General features: G+C 46.4%; 1 protein-coding gene across 1 annotated transcript in view; it reads left to right on the top strand.

Annotated features, from left to right (window-relative positions):
• PLLP (plasmolipin) overlaps positions 1-18,182 on the top strand; it is a 41,945-nt gene extending 23,763 nt beyond the window's left edge. The window contains exons 2-4 of the mRNA XM_073605927.1: positions 13,276-13,449; positions 15,329-15,448; positions 17,683-18,182. Of these exons, the coding sequence (XP_073462028.1) occupies positions 13,276-13,449; positions 15,329-15,448; positions 17,683-17,784 (396 nt within the window). The 3' untranslated portion in view covers positions 17,785-18,182. The remainder of the gene's footprint in view (positions 1-13,275; positions 13,450-15,328; positions 15,449-17,682) is intronic.
• Positions 18,183-21,334: the final 3,152 nt, after the last annotated feature.

Raw genomic sequence — 21,334 nt, 5'->3', positions numbered from 1 at the left:
ATATCTGCCAATAGAACTTCACCAAAAAGTGCATTCTATGCATCCAAAAATATAGAAAATATACCAAATCAAATCACTAATATTCAACCAAAAAAATAATGTCAAAGCAATAACTCCAAGGCCAATAATAAATAACACGTTATCTCCTCCGATTCCGCAACATGTCTGGTTGACGAACGGCCGTTCAGAAACGAACTGAAAAGTGCGAAATGAAAAGCGCGAAATCAACACTCACCAAACTTCTACTAACACGAAATTAGCAGAAGGAGCTCAAAGGGTGGCGCTAAAGAGCTGAAAAAACACATAGTACGTCACTACGTTCGTAATTGTTGGCCAACAATTGTGTGCATGCAAGACAAGTTTGGGCCAACGCCCTTCGGACAAAATTCCTTGGTTTTGTTGAGCAACAATCCGATCGTGTGTACGAGGCTTTAGTGTGTGAAACGTTAACGATCTCATCACAGGAAGTATAAATAAAGTTTGTTTGAAATGTAAACATGTCAGTGCCATCAAATTGGGAAGAAAAAAGCACCACCATGTGTGTTTACGCTCCCGAAACATGGAAATCGGGTGTTTTTCCTGAGCAGGTCCCACAGAGTCTTGAATAAGGAGTTAATTATTTAATAGAATCATTCACAGGACACCATAGTTTTTCTTAACCGTTTTTACGTTGCGGTCCCTTTACGTCTGCAAAATCTGGAGGTCCCTCCTGGTCTAGAATGTAAAAAAAAAAACGTAAATGTTACTTCTCAATGACAAATTGGATCGTGGCACCCCGGGGGGGGGGGGGGGGCAAATGGCACCCCAAATGACAACCCTGGTTGAGAAACTTTTGTAGACCGAGGACGTTAGGTTTGTGTCGCAGGGAAATATCTCAAAGTGGCTATTTAGAGATTAATTGCAGATGATTATTAAACAATACTCTCCAATCCAATATTAAATTTGTAAAAAAAAAATCTACAGTATGTAAATCTACAAAAATGTTTTTCGTTGTAGAGGGGGGAGCCACGCCCGAAGGGCCAGTACCTTCGATCTACCAGGGAAAGAGAAGGGAACTTTAAATGTGCCAACCAAATGAGAGAAAAATAATAAATACAATACAAATAAAATAATAAATAATAATAAGAATAATAATAATAAATAATAGAAAATACACTATTAATCTAAAATCACAGATTTATTGTTTTAACCACTTCAGCCCTGGAAGGATTTACCCCCCCCCCCCCCCCCATTGACCAAGCCAATTTTTGGGATACGGCACTTAGACGCTTTAACTGACAAATGCGCGGTTGTGCGACGCTGTACCCAAACAAAATTGACATCCTTTTTTCCACACAAATAGAGCTTTCTTTTGGTGGTACTTGATCTCCTCTGCGGTTTTTATTTTTTGCGCTATAAACAGAAAAAAAAAGGGACGAATTTAAAAATAAAAAAAGTTTTTTACTTTCTGCTATAAAACATTTCCAAAAAAAAGAGAAAAAAAATGTAAAATATGAATTTATTCATCAGTTTAGGCCAATATGTATTCTGCTACTTATTTTTGGTAAAAAAAATCGCAATAAGCGTACATTAATTGCTTTGCGCAAAAGTTACCGCATCTACAAAATAGGGGATTTTATGGCATTTTGGCGATCAGTGATTTTTAGCGGGGCTGCGACATTGCGGCGGACAGATCGGATACCTAACTGACATTTTTGACACGTCTTTTTTTTTTGGGGGGAACCAGTGACATTACTACAGTGATCAGTGCTAAAAAATATGCCCTGTTATTGTACTAATGACACTGGCAGGGAAGGGGTTAACATCAGGGGCGATCAAGGGGTTAAATGTGTTCCCTTGGTGTGTTCTAACTGTATGGGGGGAAGGGCTCACTGGGACAACACACAGATTTGCTTGTTTACACAGGCAGATCCCCGTTCTGTCACTGCGGGGAACGATTGCGGGTGGCCGGCGGACATTGGTCCGCCGAGCACGCTTATTAGCTCCCCCCCCCCCGCTGGCCAATGGGAGCGCGCACGACCACAGAGCCCCAATTATGCTGTTGCAGATGCAGAGAGTGGGGATATGTTTTGGTCACACTGTTGTATACCTCGGGGGGGCTCATTTATATCGGTGCGTCACCACAACGTCCAGCAACACTCGTTCCATGCATTGTGGTGTAGTGGTGCCGTTCACACACTAAGGCAATGCATGTATGTTGCAGCACACCGGATTACACGATAATGTACCATGTTTGGTGCATTACAACTTTTGTGTGATGTCTGATCTTCTGACATCTTAATGCACCCACGTGCACGAACGCTCCGCAAGAATGTAAAGGAAACCCGTCACTCAGGAAAGATAAAGGGCTGCCACTGCCGGCCTGTGACTATGAAAAATCTGCTTTCCTGCATGTCATGGTGATCCTTTGGCTTCAATACTGATCTGTACAGAGAATCGGTCTGCAACTACAAAAAAAAAAAGTTTTGTCTGAAGTTGGGTGTGAGTGTGGCAGCCATCGGGTGAAGATGAATGCCATCAGTCAGAAAATAAATTTGTCCGGAGTGCGTCTTCCAAGTGTGTTGAAGGCTTTCATTGTGTTTTCTTAGCTACGGCTTGTTATGCAATGACACAAAGAGTTTCAAAGAATGTGACTGTAAACAAGAGAACTCCCATAAATCTCCATCTATAAATCAGGAACATAATATGACGCCAAACTCTGCATAGCAAAATAAAAATTAAGGAGACCTCAACCCATAGAGAGCCAGCTCCTCCCACAGAGAGCTAGCTCCTCCCACAGAGAGCTAGCTCCTCCCACAGAGAGCCAGCTCCGCCCACAGAGAGCCAGCTCCACACATAGAGAATCTAGCTCCACCTAATTGAGAGCCAGCTCTGCCCATAGAGAGCCAGCTCCGCCCATAGAGAGCCAACTCCACCAATAAAGAGCCAGCTCCGCCCATAGAGAGCCAGCTCCGCCCATAGAGAGCCAGCTCCGCCCATAGAGAGCCAGCTCCACACATAGAGAATCTAGCTCCACCTAATTGAGAGCCAGCTCCGCCCACAGAGAGCCAGCTCCACCCATAGAGAGCCAGCTCCACACATAGGGAATCTAGCTCCACCTAATTGAGAGCCAGCTCCGCCCATAGAGAGCCAACTCCACCTATAGAGAGCCAGCTCCACCCATAGAGAGCCAGCTCCACACAGAGAATCTAGCTCCACCTAATTGAGAGCCAGCTCCGCCCATAGAGAGCCAGCTCCGCCCATAGAGAGCCAGCTCCGCCCATAGAGAGCCAGCTCCGCCCATAGAGAGCCAGCTCCGCCCATAGAGAGCCAGCTCCACACAGAGAATCTAGCTCCACCTAATTGAGAGCCAGCTCCGCCCATAGAGAGCCAGCTCCGCCCATAGAGAGCCAGCTCCGCCCATAGAGAGCCAGCTCCGCCCATAGAGAGCCAGCTCCACACATAGAGAATCTAGCTCCACCTAATTGAGAGCCAGCTCCGCCCATAGAGAGCAATGCTCCACCCATAGAGAAGCTAGCTCCACCCATAGGAAGCCAGCTCCACCTTGAGAGCCAACTTAACCTATAGAGAGCCAGCTCCACCCATGGAGAGCCTATCTATGGCACGGCTTGTTATGCAATGACACAAAGAGTTTCAAAGAATGTGACTGTAAACAAGAGAACTCCCATAAATCTCCATCTATAAATCAGGGAAATATTATGACGCCAAACTCTGCATAGCAAGATAAAAATTAAGGAGACCTCAACCCATTGAGAGCCAACTTCGCATATAGAGAGCCAGCTCCACCCATAGAGAGCAAGCTCCGCCCATAGAGAGCCAGCAAATATAGAGCAAATGTGAGTTTACATTCTGTAAAGTGTATCCAAAGCCTTTTTGTTTGGGATAAATTAGAGAAAGTTTTGCTGTCCTGTTCTGGAGATACAACAGGAAGAGAGAGAGACTCACATCTCCTATTAGACAGCTAGGATGCATAGCAGTATTGGTCGTTATGGTGCAGGCAGCCGCCTGCACCCACCGTAACAGCCAGTGATGCTGTACAGCCCAGCTGCCTGCATCCTAGCAACCACTGACATTATGAGGCCCAGCCGCCAGTCCTAGCAACCAATGATGGCTGCGATACAGCTCAGCTGCCTGCATTCTGTCAACCACTGACATTATGAGGCCCAGCCGCTAGTCAAAGCAAACAATGATGGCTGCTTACACTATAACAGCCAATCATGCTATACAGCTCAGCTGCCTGCATTCTGTCAACCACTGACATTATAGTGCCCAGCCGCCAGTTTCTTAGCAACCATTGACGGCTGCCTGCACTGTAACAACCAACGATGCTGTACAGCCCGGCTGCCTGCATCCTAGTAGCGACCACTGACATTATGGGACCCAGCCGCCCGTGTCCTAGCAACTAGTGATGGCTTCCTGAACTATAACAACCAATGATGCTGCACAACCCACCTGCCTGCATCCTAGCAACTACTGGCATTATGTGGTTCAGCCGCCAATTACCTAGCAACTAATGAAGACTGCCTACTCTATAAAAACCAATGATGTTGTACAGCCCAGCTGCCTGCATTCTAGCGACCACTAATGAAAGACCCTCGGTGGCTTTTTTACAAGATTTTTTTCGACTGACTTTATGGGGCTAAGCCGAGGAACCTGTGATGGCTGCCTGCACTATAACGACCAATGATGCTGTACAGCATAGCTGCCTGCATTCTAGCAACCACTGACATTATGGGGTCCATCTACCTGTGCCCTAGCAACCAATGATGGCCACCTGTACGATAACGACCAATGATGCTGTACAGCCCAGCTGCCTGTATCCTAGCAACCACTGACATTATGGGGCCCAGCCATCAGTATCCTACACAGCATTGCTGCAGAGTCGTTTGGTTTCTAGGTTGCTGGTGGCTGTGCAAGAGTCCTAGCAACCGAGGGGGGGCACAAAAATGAGGTGGCATCTGCAAATATCCCAGCTCCTGTTGTAATGCATATGGTATTTTCACCTGTAGTGTTTTTTATATGGCATATTTATGACAACCCTTCATGCATAAAGTAGTGACCCAGGTCATTTCATTGCAGGACTCCTACTTAGAAGCTGGTTCGTTTGGCTCCTTCACTTGGGGTTCTTTTACACGGGTGACCAGGGGGATGCTAAAAACAGGTGGCTGAGCTGCAGTTTTACCTTTTGCCTGGCCACCCACCCAAATGCTAACATTATAGCCTGGCAGGGCTGTTCACATGCAGTGGTCGTCATGCTTTGCTTCATGGCTGCTACATTTTTAATCCAGGCTGCAGCCCCGCCTGTCAAACTCTCCCATTGAGTTCAATAAGAGCGCATCGTAATCACCAAACGATCGGCTTGAGGTCGCAGTGTGGTTTTTTTAGTTGTTTTTGTTTTTTTGTTTATTACAAAGTCCCTCTTGGGGTTAAAAAAGGGCAGCAGGGTGTCTGCCACTGCGGATCACTTTTCAGAGGTAGGTTAGCCGTACCGCCTGTCTTACTGATGGATGTGTTCTGTTTGGGGGAATCTAGAACGATTTTATTCCCGGTCCTGTGTGCTTCTTGTACATATGTTGTTCCCGATATAATAAAGTGAATCACATCGTCTATATATAGAATCTGCACTCGGTATAAATGGAGATTATTCTGGTGCGTTTGTATATTCCGCCCCGTTCTCTGATGGGGGTTCTCTGCAATAAAAACCTGACAGAGGTTCTAAAGCTGGCAATGAACCACATTTCTTTTTTGTTACATTTTCTAATGGCTAGCGGGGGGGGGTGTCAAATCAGCGTTTGTTTTAAACCAGAGTGATGAGAACATCTGAGGGAGGGGGATGGAAGATTTTTCTTGACTAAACGCATTTTCTAATTGTAAATGTGGTTTTCTTTCAACAAATCGTACAAATTACAATGAAATCTGCTGGAGTGGACGTTGTTTTAAAGCCCCGGTGCCCAACCTGCACCCAGGGGGAGCAATGCATACAGCCCTTTTTTGCAGCCTCAGGGCCCCGCAGACACTAATCTGTGTTTCCCCTTTGCCCTGTTATAGTAATGATTTCTAGCAGTCTCATATGTCCCCAGTTTTTTACTATCTCCTGCAGCATTTCCCTGGTCTCCAGAACACTTATAATATGTTCACATTCTCTGACACCATGTCTGCAGTCTCTGACCATCTCTTGTATCATGTCTGCAGTCTCTGACTATCTTCTGTAGCATGTCTGCAGTCTCTGACCATCTCTTGTATCTTGTCTGCAGTCTCTGACCATCTCTTGTATCATGTCTGCAGTCTCTGACCATCTCTTGTATCATGTCTGCAGTCTCTGACCATCTCTTGTATCATGTCTGCAGTCTCTGACTATCTTCTGTATCATGTCTGCAGTCTCTGACCATCTCTTGTATCGTGTCTGCAGTCTCTGACCATCTCCTGTATCATGTCTGCAGTCTCTGACCATCTCCTGTATCATGTCTGCAGTCTCTGACCATCTCCTGTATCATGTCTGCAGTCTCTGACCATCTCCTGTATCATGTCTGCAGTCTCTGACCATCTCCTGTATCATGTCTGCAGTCTCTGACCATCTCTTGTATCATGTCTGCAGTCTCTGACCATCTCTTGTATCGTGTCTGCAGTCTCTGACCATCTCTTGTATCGTGTCTGCAGTCTCTGACCATCTCCTGTATCATGTCTGCAGTCTCTGACCATCTCTTGTATTATGTCTGCAGTCTCTGACCATCTCCTGTATCATGTCTGCAGTCTCTGACCATCTCCTGTATCATGTCTGCAGTCTCTGACCATCTCTTGTATCATGTCTGCAGTCTCTGACCATCTCCTGTATCATGTCTGCAGTCTCTGACCATCTCCTGTATCATGTCTGCAGTCTCTGACCATCTCCTGTATCATGTCTGCAGTCTCTGACCATCTCTTGTATCATGCCTGCAGTCTCTGACCATCTCTTGTATCATGTCTGCAGTCAGACTTTAAGGGATTTCAAATGAAATTAGTTGTCTCCATGATGGGAAGAAAGAACATTGTGACAAGTAGTTTATCTACTAATGTTTGAACATGTTGATCATGTATGACCCCCCCCCCTGTACATTTTTCTTTTCTTTGTAATTTAGTTTCCAGCTCATTTATTGGACATACGTGTCCTCCATCCACCGGCCTCCCTCGACCTCTTGTCTGGTTTGTATCTGATGGTGGAAATGCTTCCGGCACCTTTTTTTAGCACAATCTTCACCTTTGAAGAACACAAGAAGTTCCTGTACACATTTTTCTAGGAGTTGTGAATTGTTTTGGCGGCTATGAGGAAGTTGTCAGGATTAGTAAATGATAGGCGGATTATTATTACACAACACTGTCAGCGTGTTCCCCACCCCCACCCCCGGGGGAGCACCTGAAACTGCAAACCGGTTGGTGTGATGAGCTCATAGGGGGGGACGCCTTGGGCAAAGCCTCACCGCGAAGACAAAACATCGCAGATCTCTACAGCAAACCGAGAGCGGTCCAGCGATACGCCATTCCAGAAATTCTATTCTATATTATTCAAACCTAACAGCAGGAGGCAATGGAAAATAAATATTGGATAGAATTCCCAACATTCTTTTATTTTAGTCTGTGACCCCATTGCCTTGATTTTGGCTCATTTCCTTTCCCAATGACACCAGAATGATAATGCGGGACAATCAATATTGCATCAACCAAATGCAATAAATACACTCTAAGGCATCATTCACACGTGCTTTGCTCTCTAAAGAGCGATCCATGTTCAGAGGGCTCTTCAGAGGGCATCTGACAGGCTGCACCTCCTCGTCACCTGCTTTAACCCCCAGAACCCTGCACCAGTACGCCGTAACCATGCACATTGTGGGGGGAAATGCAGAGCGACTCTATTAATCTGGGGTATAATACCTGACTCAGCTGCAAAGCATCAAGGTAACGGCATGTGTACACCCCCGACTGCTGCCTCTGCATTTAAAGGGGTAGAAGTTTGGCAGGGGGGGGGGGGGGGGCAGGAAAAATGCAGTTCAAATGCAAGCATTTACCACCCCCCACCCCCCACCCCCCAATTGCTAGTGTGAACAAGCCCATTGCCAGATTACCAAATAGGCAGAGCAGGCACCAGCCTAAGGTCCCCACAACAATGTATCAAACTAAAATTGATTTTATCTCGAAAGAAAATGACAATGAAGCTTCTTAAATTGTTTAAAAAAAAAAAAAGATTCAACTCCGTCCATAAACCAGAGACATCAACTTCATATTAGTTTGTCTCTTAAAAGCTCCTCTTCTTTCATTTCTCATCTTGTAAAAAAATTTTGGTGCAGCCTCAGTCCGTGTGATGTCCAGTAGTGATGGTCACCTCCATCTAGCAGCCAACTTCGGCACGGCTTAGTTCAATGTTATCCCACCAGAGGGCGCACACAAGAAACCTCCAGAAACCTGGCTGCCAAGGTTTCCATTGCCTGGGGGCCTCCACGGAGTTCGTTTCGGCACTATACGAGTCCTAAGAGGTTCTAATATTTGCATCTGGTTGGCTGCAGTCAATGTTCAACTGAGAATTTGGTTTCCATTTTATATCGCAGTCCGCAGTGTTTCCCCCGTAAAAAAATAAAGAAAATTGCCGTGTGCCCCTAAAGTGTTCGGGTTTGGCTTGAAGAAAAGTTGGCGACCCTTCCTGGAGGACCACATTGGGCATGTGGGCCTTGTGTTTGCCACGTGCTCCAGACAGTGTTTTTTTGGAGCTGGAGTGCATGGGCTGGTGCCTGCGGCGGTGGGTAGTCTCTGTACTATTAGGCTGTGTTCACACTTCTGCGCCGCCGCGACCCACGATTTGCGTCCAAGTGAAGGGGCCGACGTGCCTCCTGAAATGCAGGGAAAAAGTTCTTGCAGCGTTTTTCGAAATTGCAGCCCGCACAGGAACTACAAGTGCAGTACTCTTCCCAGTGCGGGAGCCATTTCCAGTGCGTGCGGCTTGGTCCTTTCGGGGGTAGCGCTACAGAATCGCAATCAGAATCCGGGTCGGGCAGGGGTTGGCATTGAGAAGTACAAAATCAGCAGACATAACCGGCAAGAGGAATCCAAAGAACGGTCAGACGGAGCCGGGACAGAATCAAGCAGGCTTTTAGGAACACAAGTCACCAGGTAAAGCTGAAGACCATCCAGCAATTACCGTATATACTCGAGTATAAGCCGACCCGAATATAAGCCGAGGCACCTAATTTTACAAAAAAAAACTGGGAAAACGTATTGACTCGAGTATAAGCTTAGGGTGAGAAATGCGCAGCTACTGTAAATGGAAAAGAGGGTCAACAATGCCCATCTGCAGCCTCACTGTGCCCATTTGCAGCCTCACTGTGCCCATTTGCAGCCATAGGTCCCCCTAGAGGGACCTATGTTAAGGGTTCCTAGATGCCCCCCTAGCTGCAGCCAAAATTTGGGGTCTCTGGACCCAAAGCGTCCTGAAATGACATTGCTGCAGATGGACACAGTTGACTTTGGGGGCCCCGTATCTCAGGGCCACTTGGTGCTAGGAACCCCAAATTTGGTGTGCAAACCCAGCACACCAAACATATCCAAAGCTGGGGTTCCTAGCACCAAGTGGCCCCGAGATGCAGGGCCCCAAAGTCGGTTCGGAAAATGTCAAGCACTTTTCTGCAGTAGAGAATGACATTTTCCGAACCGACTTTGGGGCCCCGTATCTCAGGGGCCACTTGGTGCTGGATATGTTGTAGTTCTAGTTCCACTGGGTTTTCACACCAAATTTGGGGTGCCTAGCACCAAGTGGCCTTGAGATACGGGGCCCCAAATTCGGTTTGGAAAATGTCATTCTTTGCACCAGAGAAGTACTTGACTCGAGTATAAGCCAAGGGGGGCATCTTCAGTACAAAAAAATTTGCTAAAAACTCGGCTTATACTCGAGTATATACGGTATACTAAGCAGGACTTGGGTTCAAATAGGCCACCAGAACCTCTGGGCGAGCACGTGCATGCATGTGTGCGCCATGGCGCGTGCCTACACGTTGGCGTGCTCCTTCTTGTGAGCCCAGTTCTACATCTATGTGCATGAAACTGAGGACAGACAGCTTTAGGTTCCTCACAAGTAACCCTTCTCTGCTCTACTGTAGACGCGTTTTCCTCCCGTGTCCCCCTTGTCGTGACAGGAAGTGAGTAAAAATCTCTCCAAAAAGAATAAAGACACCCCCCAAAAAAACCCAGACCATATACTGTATATATCGGGGGGAGGTGGATTCTCCTCATCACTAGTTCACGGTTGTAGTTGGTCAATGTTCATGTGGACCTCAGTAGCTCGGGGGAGGACCCTCTCCATAAAAAGAGGGGCCCTTTATCTGGGTGACCGGGAATTTGGGATCCGTATGTACAAAGGCGGAGATCTAAGAACCCCAAATATTCTGCATCTTATTGAATGCTCACAACAAGGATACATAGAACCACCAAAGAATTTTGAGGGCACCAACATTCCTCCCTCATCAGGGCTGCGGTTATAACAAGAAAAGGGAAATAGAATAATCAGGAGATGTCACAGAATATATCCCAGCAAAATATCATCAGAAATAAATTCTTAAAGCCAGAACCGGTCAAACCAGATCCTGATAGTAATAATAAAGAAAAATGTCGTCATATGTTCCAACCCTTCCTAACTGTACGAAAAATACACTAATAATGAATTAGATAGGAGACTGCGAGCCAGACCTTCTCATCCAACATCAGTGCCTGACAGTGGCGGCTGGTGCTCAAAATTTTTTTTTGGGGGGGGGGGGGGGCGCGCAAACAAACTGAAAGATTCTGAAAAAACCCCCATCATATGCAGCCTCACTGTACCATCAAACGCAGCGACTGTGCCCATCAAACGCCGCCCCTGTACCCATCAAATGCAGCCACTGTGCCCATCAAATGCATGTTGATGGGGATCTATTGCTGCTTGTGGGAGGGTCTTATGTTGCTGGGAGAGATCTACTGTTGAGGGAGGGGTTTATTGATACTGGCTGCTGGGAGATCTATTGTTGCTGGGGGGGAAAGCTATTATTGCTGGTGGGGTATTTTTTCTTAGGGGAGTCTATTGCTGCTTGGGGGATCAATTGTTGCTGGGGGGGTCTATTGTTGCTTGGGGGATCAATTGTTGCTAAGTGTTTTTTGATGCTAGCTGCCTGCAGATCTATTGTTGCTGGAGTGGATCTATTGTTGCTGGGGGTATCAGTTGTTGCTGGAGTGGAGCTATCATTGTTGGTGGGGTCTTTAGTAGTTAGGGAAGTCTATTGTTGCTGGGGGAATCAATTGCTGCTGGAGGGGTCTATTGTTGCTGTTGAGGGGTCTTATGTTGTTGGGAGAGATCTACTGGAAAGGGTTTATTGATGCTAGCTGCCTGGAGTGCTATTGTTGCTGGGGGGAAAGCTATTGTTGCTGGTGGGGTCTGTTGTTGGGGGAATCTACTGCTGATTGGGGGGGGGGGTCTGTTGTTGCAGGAGATCTGTTTTACTGCTTTTTTTTTTTTTTTTTTTTTTTTACATCATTAACACATTTTATACAAATTATTTGTCACCACAAAATGATACTTGATTCTGTGTTCTCTAAAAGGGGCGGTACTGGGAGGTGGGAAGGGGATGGAACCAAGCAGTGGCGGCCCGTCTATAAGGGCCGCCGCCCCCCCCCATCCATGCGTCCAGCCCCCTAATCTACATGCAGGTTGCCGAATGCATGGATTCCAATGGGGGCGGGGTTTTTTTTTTTTTTTTAAGCACGTGATTAGAGCCAGAGGCTCTAATAGGCTTCAAAAAAGGGGTGGTCTCTGGGCGCACAGCAATGCACTCCGAGCCCACCCAGTTGAGTGACAATAGCGAATGAATATTCGCAATTGTAACACAGATTCTGCCTCCCAGCCAATCAGGAAGCGGGTTCTGATGCCTGATTCTTGATTGTCCGAAAGAAGAAGCTACCCTATTGGCCGAGCGAGGACACCGCCATGGTGCAGAGGATGGAAGTGCTGCCCGGGGTAAGTGTTGCGAGTGACCGAACAATTGACGCGGTGGGGGGGCTGGATGTGCCACCTCCCCAAGAAAATATACCACCAGCCGTCACTGGAACCAAGGGACAATACCCTGAGGTGGGTAGGGGGCGGAAACAAGGGACAATACCCTGAGGTGGGTAGGGGGCGGAAACAAGGGACAATACCCTGAGGTGGGAAGGAGGTGGAACTAAGGGACAATACCCAGAGGTGGGTAGGGGGCGGAAACAAGGGACAATACCCAGAGGTGGGAAGGAGGTGGAACCAAGGGACAATACCCAGAGGTGGGAAGGAGGTGGAACCAAGGGACAATACCCAGAGGTGGGAAGGAGGTGGAACCAAGGGACAATACCCAGAGGTGGGAAGGAGGTGGAACCAAGGGACAATACCCAGAGGTGGGAAGGAGGTGGAACCAAGGGACAATACCCAGAGGTGGGAAGGAGGTGGAACCAAGGGACAATACCCAGAGGTGGGAAGGAGGTGGAACCAAGGGACAATACCCAGAGGTGGGAAGGAGGTGGAACCAAGGGACGTTACCAACAGACGGGTAGGGGGTGGAACCAAGGGATGTTACTCAGAGGTGGGTAGGAGGTGGAACCAAGGGATGTTACTAAGAGGTGGATGAAACCAAAGAACGTTACTCAGAGGTGGGTAGGGGGCAGAACCAAAGGACATTACTCAGAGGCAGGTAGGGGGACGGAACCAAGGGATGTTACTCAGAGGTGGGTAGGAGATGGAACCAAGGGATGTTACTAAGAGGTGGGCAGGGGGCGGAACCAAGAGACGTTACTCAGAGGCGGGTAGGTGGCGGAACCAAGGGACGTTACTAAGAGGTGGGTGACACCAAAGGATGTTACTCAGAGGTGGGTAGGAGGCAGAACCAAGGGATTATACTTAGAGGTAGGTAAGGGGCGGAACCAAGGGACGGTACTCAGGGGTGTGTAGGGGCGGAATTAAGGGACCTTACTCAGAGGTGGGTGTGGGCGGAGATGAGGGGTATTTTGGAAGAGGTCAGTACCTTCACCTATTCTCTGCCATTCACAATGAACGTCATGTAGAACAGGTGCTTTGCAACGCATCGTAATGCAATTAAAATGCGTGTTTTGGCACCCGTTGTCACAATGCAAGCGAGTGATTGGGCCCCCAATGAAAACTGCAGATAGTAAAAGAATAAAAGCTTATATATATATATATTCACCTTTTGAAATGACATCATTAGTGAGTTTCCATCCACTTTAATGCCTTTCATTCCTGTCTCTCAGGTGTTTGGACTGCTGGTCTGGGCGTTGGTGGCGGACAGTCATTATTGGCGGTCCCCCGCGTACGGCTGGGTGATGTTCGTCGCCCTCTTCTGCTGGCTGTTGACCCTCATCCTCTTCATCCTCCTCATTTTCCAGATACAGAAGAGAATTTCTGTTATACCCTGGCAGATGGTGGTAAGTCCATCAATATTTTAATTACATTTGAAACTAAATAATTTCCTTTTTCAGTACTTACTTTATTTTAGACCTTTTTCTAAAACATTCGTTGGACGAATGTCACGCAGACTGCTAAATTTTCTCACGTCATTTCTGTAACAGATTCATTCCTAGAATCATCAGCTCCATCTAGTGACCAAAATGCATTAAATTCTCTCTTTGAGGTAGTTCAGAAAACCTGCATTTCGGCCACCAGATGGAGCTGATGATCCTAAGAATTAATCTGCTACATAAATTACTGGCCAAAACTTGTTCAGCTTGCACGAATGTTGTGACGTCCGTCCAAAGAATGTTTTATAAAAAAGACCCCAAGTGCATACATTTTTTTATTTTTTTTGGGATGGAAAGAGAAGGGTTAGAACCCCTGTCTGAGGTTTTTTGCTTCATTCACCCTCTTTGTCACCGTGACTGCTGTCCATTAAATAGAAAGTGAAGGGAAATCCGATGTTGTCACCAGAACAGGAGTAAAGTGTGCATGTTTTGACCCCCACGTTTTTGGGATTTAAAGGGTAACTCCACTTTTGTGAAATTAAAAAAATAGCAACAAAAAAAATAATAATAATAAAGTGTATACGATTGCTACACAAGTCATATTGTAATTGAATGTTATTCAAAATTCCCTTTCCTTTTCAATCTGCAGCTGCTGTAATTTTCTGTAAAATGCAATATGGCCACCTGGAGGCGCTCTGTACACAGATGGTATACAGAACCCCCCCCCCCCCCCAGAAATGTAATATCCTGCTTGTGTGATTGGCTCACTGATTTTTCTCAGAAGTCTGCACTAAGATACAAGTCAGATTTTGGGCATCTCCTGCAACACAAATGTCATTTTTGGTGAGATATCACATCTAAAGGGATGCAGACCCTGCCACTTTCCTCATTAGAGCCCTGCAGGTGCAGCAGCTGATGGATAATTATAAAGTCACTCCCATTCACATTCACTCTGAACATGGACGCAGAGAAACAAACAGCTATTTCTTCAGGGAGGAATCTGCAGCAAAGTTTGTTACAATCCCTGCAATGTATAGAGCGGGGATATGCAATTAGCGGACCTCCAGCTGTTGCAAAACTACAAGTCCCATCATGCCTCTGCCTCTGGGTGTCAGGCTTGTGGCTGTCAGAGTCTTGCTATGCCTGATGGGATTTGTAGTTCTGCAGCAGCCGGAGGTCCGCTAATTGCATATCCCTTTCCCTGGTATATAGGATCACCCAGAGGGGGGAGTTTTTTTTTTTTCAACAAACGTGGAGTTGCCCTTTAAGGCACAGTGCAGTAGGAAGCCCGTTCCTTTTGAGAAGGCCGTGAACGCATTTCAACATATGAAAAATGGCAACAATTTTCACAGTCACATCCGCGGGTCATGGCGTGCGATCGATCACTATATATATGTGGTTTGGGGGGGCAACGAACAGTAAATAGCAAAGCAATTACAGCCTGGGGGGATGTCACCAGCCATATGGGGGGAGATTTACTAAAACCGGAGAGCGCACAATCTGGTGCAGCTGTGCATGGGAGCCAATCGGCTTCTAACTTGTTCATTGAAGCTTTGACAATAAAACCTGGAAGCTGATTGGTTTCTTTGAACAGCCGCACCAGATTTTGCACTCTCCGGTTTTGGTGAGTCAACCCCACAGTGACAACACAGAGCAGAAAAAGGGGACACCCCTGTTGCATCATGGGAAATGTTTATCTTTTTGTTCCTGGTTCGGATTTCCTGGGATGCCAGGGATTTGACGCACACAGAGGCAGAATTTGTAATCCCTGGGGGTGCGGCTGGGTTTTTGTTATCATTGTTATGTAGAGGAATTCTTTACATCTTGACCTCCTCTTCCTCTCCAGCTGTTCATCTATCATGCTGCAGCCACCGTCCTCTACGTGACCGCATTCATCACCTGCGCCGCCTCCACAAAAGACGGTGCGCCATTCGTCAGCGACACCAACAAGAGAGCCGCCGCTTCGGTGAGTGAGAACAGAGCCCGGACCGGGGGGGGGGGGATTGTTATATAAAGAACGGGGCCGCTGATAGGGGGTGGAGCCGGCCCTCCAGTACCGGGCCCGGGCCCCATCAGTTTAGCAGGGCCATAGAGGAGATTTTTTTTTTTTAAATACCTTTTTTGTGTGCGCATGCACAGAAATCCCATAAGCCGTGGCCCCCAAGTTCCCCGGGGGGCCCCATCAGTTCAGGAGCTGGGGCAGAGAGGGGGCTGCTTACTCATTTTTGAAGTAACCTTCCCCTTTGGGGAGCTTCGGGATTACTCTGCCTGATCCTGAAAATAAGAAAAGACTCCCTTCCCGATCCCCGACCCCAGAAGGGGCCCCGGGGGGAACTTTGGTTGAATTTCTGGCAGGATTACTGCCCATGTTCTAAAAGGTATTTAAAGTCCCTTCTCTATGTGGAGTAGTGGGGGGCCCGGCGCTGTCAGGCAGGCTGTATGGGGGCCCCCCCCCCCCCGCGATTTCTAATATCAACCCTGTTTATGAATACACCTCTAGGCTGGGTTCACACTTCAGGGACTGTATATATATAAGCCAACACGCTTCAGGGGCTAAACTCCACCCCTTCATTGGGGCTAATATATATATATATAAACCAACACATTTTTAGGGGCGAAACTACACTTCCTCATCAGGGCTTATATAAAAGACAACATGTTTCAGGAACTAAACTCCACCCCTTCATCAGGACTTGAATTTAAAAAATCCAACATGTTTCGGGTGTTAAATGCTGTGCCCACATCTGGGCTTGTATATAAAAGCCAACACCTTTCAGGGGCTACACTCCCCCCCTTCATCAGTTCTTGCATATAAGAGTCAACACCTTTTTAGGGGCTAAACTCCACCCCCTTCAACAGGGCTAATATATATATATATATATATATATATATATATATATATATATATATATATATATATATATATATATATATATATATATATATATATATATATATAAACCAACACAATTTTAGGGGCTAAACTACACTTCCTCATCAGGGATTATATAAAAGCCAACATGTTTCAGGAACTAAACTCCACCCCTTCATTAGTGCTTGAATAAAAAAAAATCCAACATGTTTCGGGGGCTAAAATCTGTGCCCATATCTGGGCTTGTATATCAAAGCCAACACGTTTCAGGGGCTACACTCCACCCCTTCATCAGGGCTTGCATATAAGAGCCAACACCTTTTTAGGGGCTAAACTCCACACCTTCATCAGGGCTTATATAAAAGCCAACACGTTTCAGGAACTAAACTCCACCCCTTCATCAGGGCTTATATAAAAGCCAACACGTTTCAGGAACTAAACTCCACCCCTTCATCAGGGCTTGTATATAAAAGCCAACATGTTTCAGGAACTAAATAAACAGGAACTTTGAATAATAAAAAACCCAACATATTTCGGGGGCCAAAATCTGTGCCCACATCTGGGCTTGTATATAAAAGCCAACAGGTTTCAGGGGCTACACTCCACCCCTTCATCAGGGATTGCGTATAAGAGCCGACACGTTTCAGGGCCTACAGTCCGCTATTTCACCTGGGCTTGAAGAATTGGCAGCACACCGGGTACTCCGGTTTCCTCCCACACTCCAAAGACATGTTGGTAGGTTAATTGGATCCTTTCTAAATTGGCCCTAGTATATATGAATGTGAGTTTAGGGACCTTTAGATTGTAAGCTTCTTGAGGGCAGGGACTGATGTAAATGTATAATATATATGTAAAGTGCTGTGTAAATTGACGGCGCTATATAAGTACCTGAAATAATAATAATCAAAGAAAGAAACGGAGTGTGTGGACGATGCATATTATGTCTGTGAATAGATAAGCACAACAACGATCAGCAGCTGGTTCTCTCTTTGCTTCTCCAAGCTTTGATAAAATGGGGCGGAGTTTAGCTCTTGAAACGCATTGGAATTTATATGCATTTTGTGCTTTGAAAAAAAAAGTATTCTTTTTGGACTCAAATATTACAGTGTGGCACTTCAGTTCTAGATTTACCTATCTCAGCCACAAACCCAAGGTGATTTTGGGAATCCTTAGGTGAGTCAGAGCTGCCGGCCCACCATTCACCCTTCCCACAGTGACATCACTATACTCCTGACAACTAGTCGCCTGATACGCACATGCTTGTTTTGGGTCAGTTGATGAACCCCGTCACCTAACCCCTGATGACCTCTGACCTTTTGTCTTTGCAGTTCTTTGCCTGCCTGGTGATGATTGCCTACGGTGCAAGCACCTTCTTCAGTTTCACCGACTGGCGAGGTCCCGGAACAAACGCAGCTTCTGCTCAAGCCTGATCGTCTTCTCCTGCAGACCCCATTGTATATATATATACGGTATATACATATTTTTTGTAAAAAAAAAATATTGACGTGCAAGAACTTTAACCCGACATCTCACTTGTGAATCTGAACGCCAGCAGGAAGTTTGACGAAACAATCTAGAAATCGGACAAAGTCTGAATATGCAGCTTCTAACCCAATGGCTTTCCGGATCTGGGAGTGCGATGGAAGCCACCAATGAAAAGATTTTTTTATAATGGTCTTTATGGGATCGCTTTTACACAAACAGGATTTGTACAATAGCTCAATTTCCTCAGGACAGAATCAAATTTTACTGATGGTCCTATAAAATGCTTGTCTTGATTAGAGATGATATTTCCATGCACTAATATTATTATATTATTGGACTTTCATACCATGTACATTGGTGATCAGTGGGGAAATGCCCCTTACATTGGTGGTCAGAATACCATCCTTACAGATTGAACTATAGAGGCACCATTAGATGGGAGGTCAGTCCACCACAGTTCAAAGAACCCCTAGTAACTTCTGGAGGAAGGTTTCTTTGAATTCTTATTGAGTATGGCTGATCATAAAGAATTTTGTTAGCATGTTTATGGTTATGCCAAAGGGTGCTGACCCAAGGACTATGAAGGCACCATTCGATGGGAGGTCAATCAAGCCACAGCTAAAAGGTACCCCTACCCCTGGAGGAATCCTAGGGTTTCTTGGAACTCTGGTTGAGAATGGCTGATCAAAAAGGCCATTGGTGCCATGCTGCTGGTTCTGCCAAGTGATGTTGGCCTCAGAATTATGCAGACACCATCAGATAGGAGGTCAATCAACCACAGCTCAAGGTACCCCTAACAACCTCTGGAGGAATCCTAGGGTTTCTTGGAACTCTGGTTGGGAATGGCTGATCAAAAAGGCCATTGGTGCCATGTTTCTGTTTCTGCCAAGTGGTGGTGGCCCGGAACTATGCAGGCTCCATCAGATGGGAGGTCAATCAGCCACTGCTCAAGGTACCCTTGACAACCTCTGTAGAAACCCTAAGGTTCCTCTGGAACTCTGGGTCAGAATGGCTGATCAAAAAGATCATTGGTGCCATGCTGCTGGCTCTCCCAAGTGATGTTTGCCCCGGAAATAAGGAGGCACCACCAGCTAGGAGGTCAGTCAATCACAGTTCACCTCTGTAGAAACCCTAGGATTCCTTGGAACTCTGGTTGAGAATGGCTGATCAAAAAAGATCATTGGTGCCATGCTGATGGTTCTGCCAAGTGATGTTGGCCCCAGAACTATACAGGCACCATCAAACAGAAAGTCAGTCAACCACAGTTCAAAGAACCCCTAGTAACCTCTAGAGGAACCCTACAGATCCTTGGAACTTATATTGGAAATGGCTGATCAGAAGGATCCCTGGTGTAATGTTTCTGGTTCTACCAAGTGGCGTTGGGCCAATGACTATGTAGGCACCATCAGATGTGAGGTCAATCAGACCTCAGAGTACACATATCAACCTCTGGAGAAACCCTAGGATTCCTTGGAACTCTGGTTGAGAATGGCTGATCAAAAATCATTGGTGCCGTGCTGCTGGTTCTGCCAAGTGATGTTGGCCCCCGAAACTATGCAGGTACCATCAGATGGAAGGTCAGTCAGTCACACCACAAGGAACCTCTAGTGACCTCTGGAGAAACCCTAGGGTTCCTCTGGAACTCCTATTGAGAATGGTTAACCAGAAAGAACAGTGGTGCCATGTTTCTGGTTGGTGTTGGCCCAAAGAAGGCACCATTAGATGGGAGGTCAATCAGCCACTGCTCAAGTACCCATAACCTGTGGGAAAACCCTTGGGTTCTGTGGAACTCTGGTTGAGAATGGTTGTTCTAGAGCAGTGGTTCTCAACTCCAGTCCTCGGGACCCACCAACAGGCCAGATTTTAAGTATTACCTTGGGGAGTTGCAGACTAGAATACTGCAATCACTGAGCAGCAAATGATATCACCTGTGATGTATTTCAGCTATCTTGCAAACCTGGCCTGTTGGTGGGTCCTGAGGACTGGAGTTGAGAACCACTGTTCTAGAGGCTTTGCTTATCCATAGTTGCCAAGTGTTCTTCCCGTAGAATGTTTAAGGTGTCCCACTCCCCCATGTTCCATTCATACCATACTGGACTTTATAGGGTGCTGTAGCACAACGATGGTGGACTTAACCTTAGTTGCTATAGTGCTGTAGCACTTCCATCGCCCACCATACTGGGCTTAGCCTTACTTGGTAGGGTGCCGTAGCATTGTACAGAACAGAGTCATAGGATGACACAAACACATCTTCTTCTTCTTGAATTAAAGTGATACTTTTAATGTAGAGAGTGGTGGTGGAAGGCCCAATCCAGTGCAGCATCTGGGAGGTGAGCAAAGCTTCAATCCCCTCCCCCACAGAGTCAGTGACTGCACCCCTCGATGAGAGGACATTTATTCCCGGTAACTCCTAATTCTGTATAAATGTTTTCCAAATAATCCATTGTGAGTTTTATTAACTAAGAAGTTTAGAGATTGTTTTTATATTGGGTTTATTTTGCTTGCTAAAAAGTTATCTACCGGAGGATTTGTACTCTGTCCATCCAGTCCTATAAATTACACAGTTCTGCCACAGAGCATGCCCTCCATTATAGACTCTGCCATTACTTTCTTTCTCCTTCTCAATGGGACATGAAAGGTGCCATTGGGGGACACAGACGGCAAAAAAAAAACAGAGGTTCCAACAAGGAAGGTTTTGGTTGGGCGTTATCAGCCCTCTATGGGTTCAGTCAAATTGCGTTAAAGTTTAACTTTTTTTAAAATTTTGGATAGAGTGGAGAGGAAACCACTTGGGTTGTCACCAGAACAGGAATAGAGGAGAAATCTTCCAATGTAGACACTAGTTCTGGGATTTTCTCTCACTTCCTGTTTCGCTATGGGACAGGAAGTGAAGGGAAATCTCCGCAATGGGGACACAGATGGCAAAAAAACTGACAGGGGTTACATCCCTCCCTTTTTATCCAAAAGGAAAAAACATTTTGCCTATAGTTCTACTTTAAACTACACAGCCTGATCAGCTCCCCACCCCCAGCCTGTGCCCGGACAGCAAAGGAAAAAAAAAAAAAAATGAAGTCATCCCTCTGTTCTCTCCTCCACTCAGCATGTTCCTGGTCAGCACACAAATGCAGGATGCCTCACTGACCCCCCCAAGTGCTGCTGCTCCTCCATCTCCCAGTCTGAGTGCTGCTGCACAGGCGTTTACAAGAGGCGAAGATCAACTAAAAATCAGTATTTAATATAATAAATTAAACTCATATCTGCATTTATTTTTTTTAACCTCTTCACGCCGGCCAAACGCACTTATGAGACCTCTCGGTGTGTGAGCCTTCAGGCCGAGCGCCCCGCATACATGCAGCCCTGTGTCAACCACTTACCATGGTGGGGGCGCTCTCCCAGCACGGTAGCCGGCGGTTATCGTAAAGCTCCTAATGCATACTAGAGATTGGGAGCTTTCTGATCATGTGACTGCGGTGACAGCCAATCACAGTGGTCACA

Source organism: Aquarana catesbeiana, linkage group LG11 (assembly GCF_042186555.1).
Source record: "Aquarana catesbeiana isolate 2022-GZ linkage group LG11, ASM4218655v1, whole genome shotgun sequence".
Classification (NCBI taxonomy): Eukaryota; Metazoa; Chordata; class Amphibia; order Anura; family Ranidae; genus Aquarana; species Aquarana catesbeiana.
This window is presented reverse-complemented; position numbering and strand designations above follow the sequence as displayed.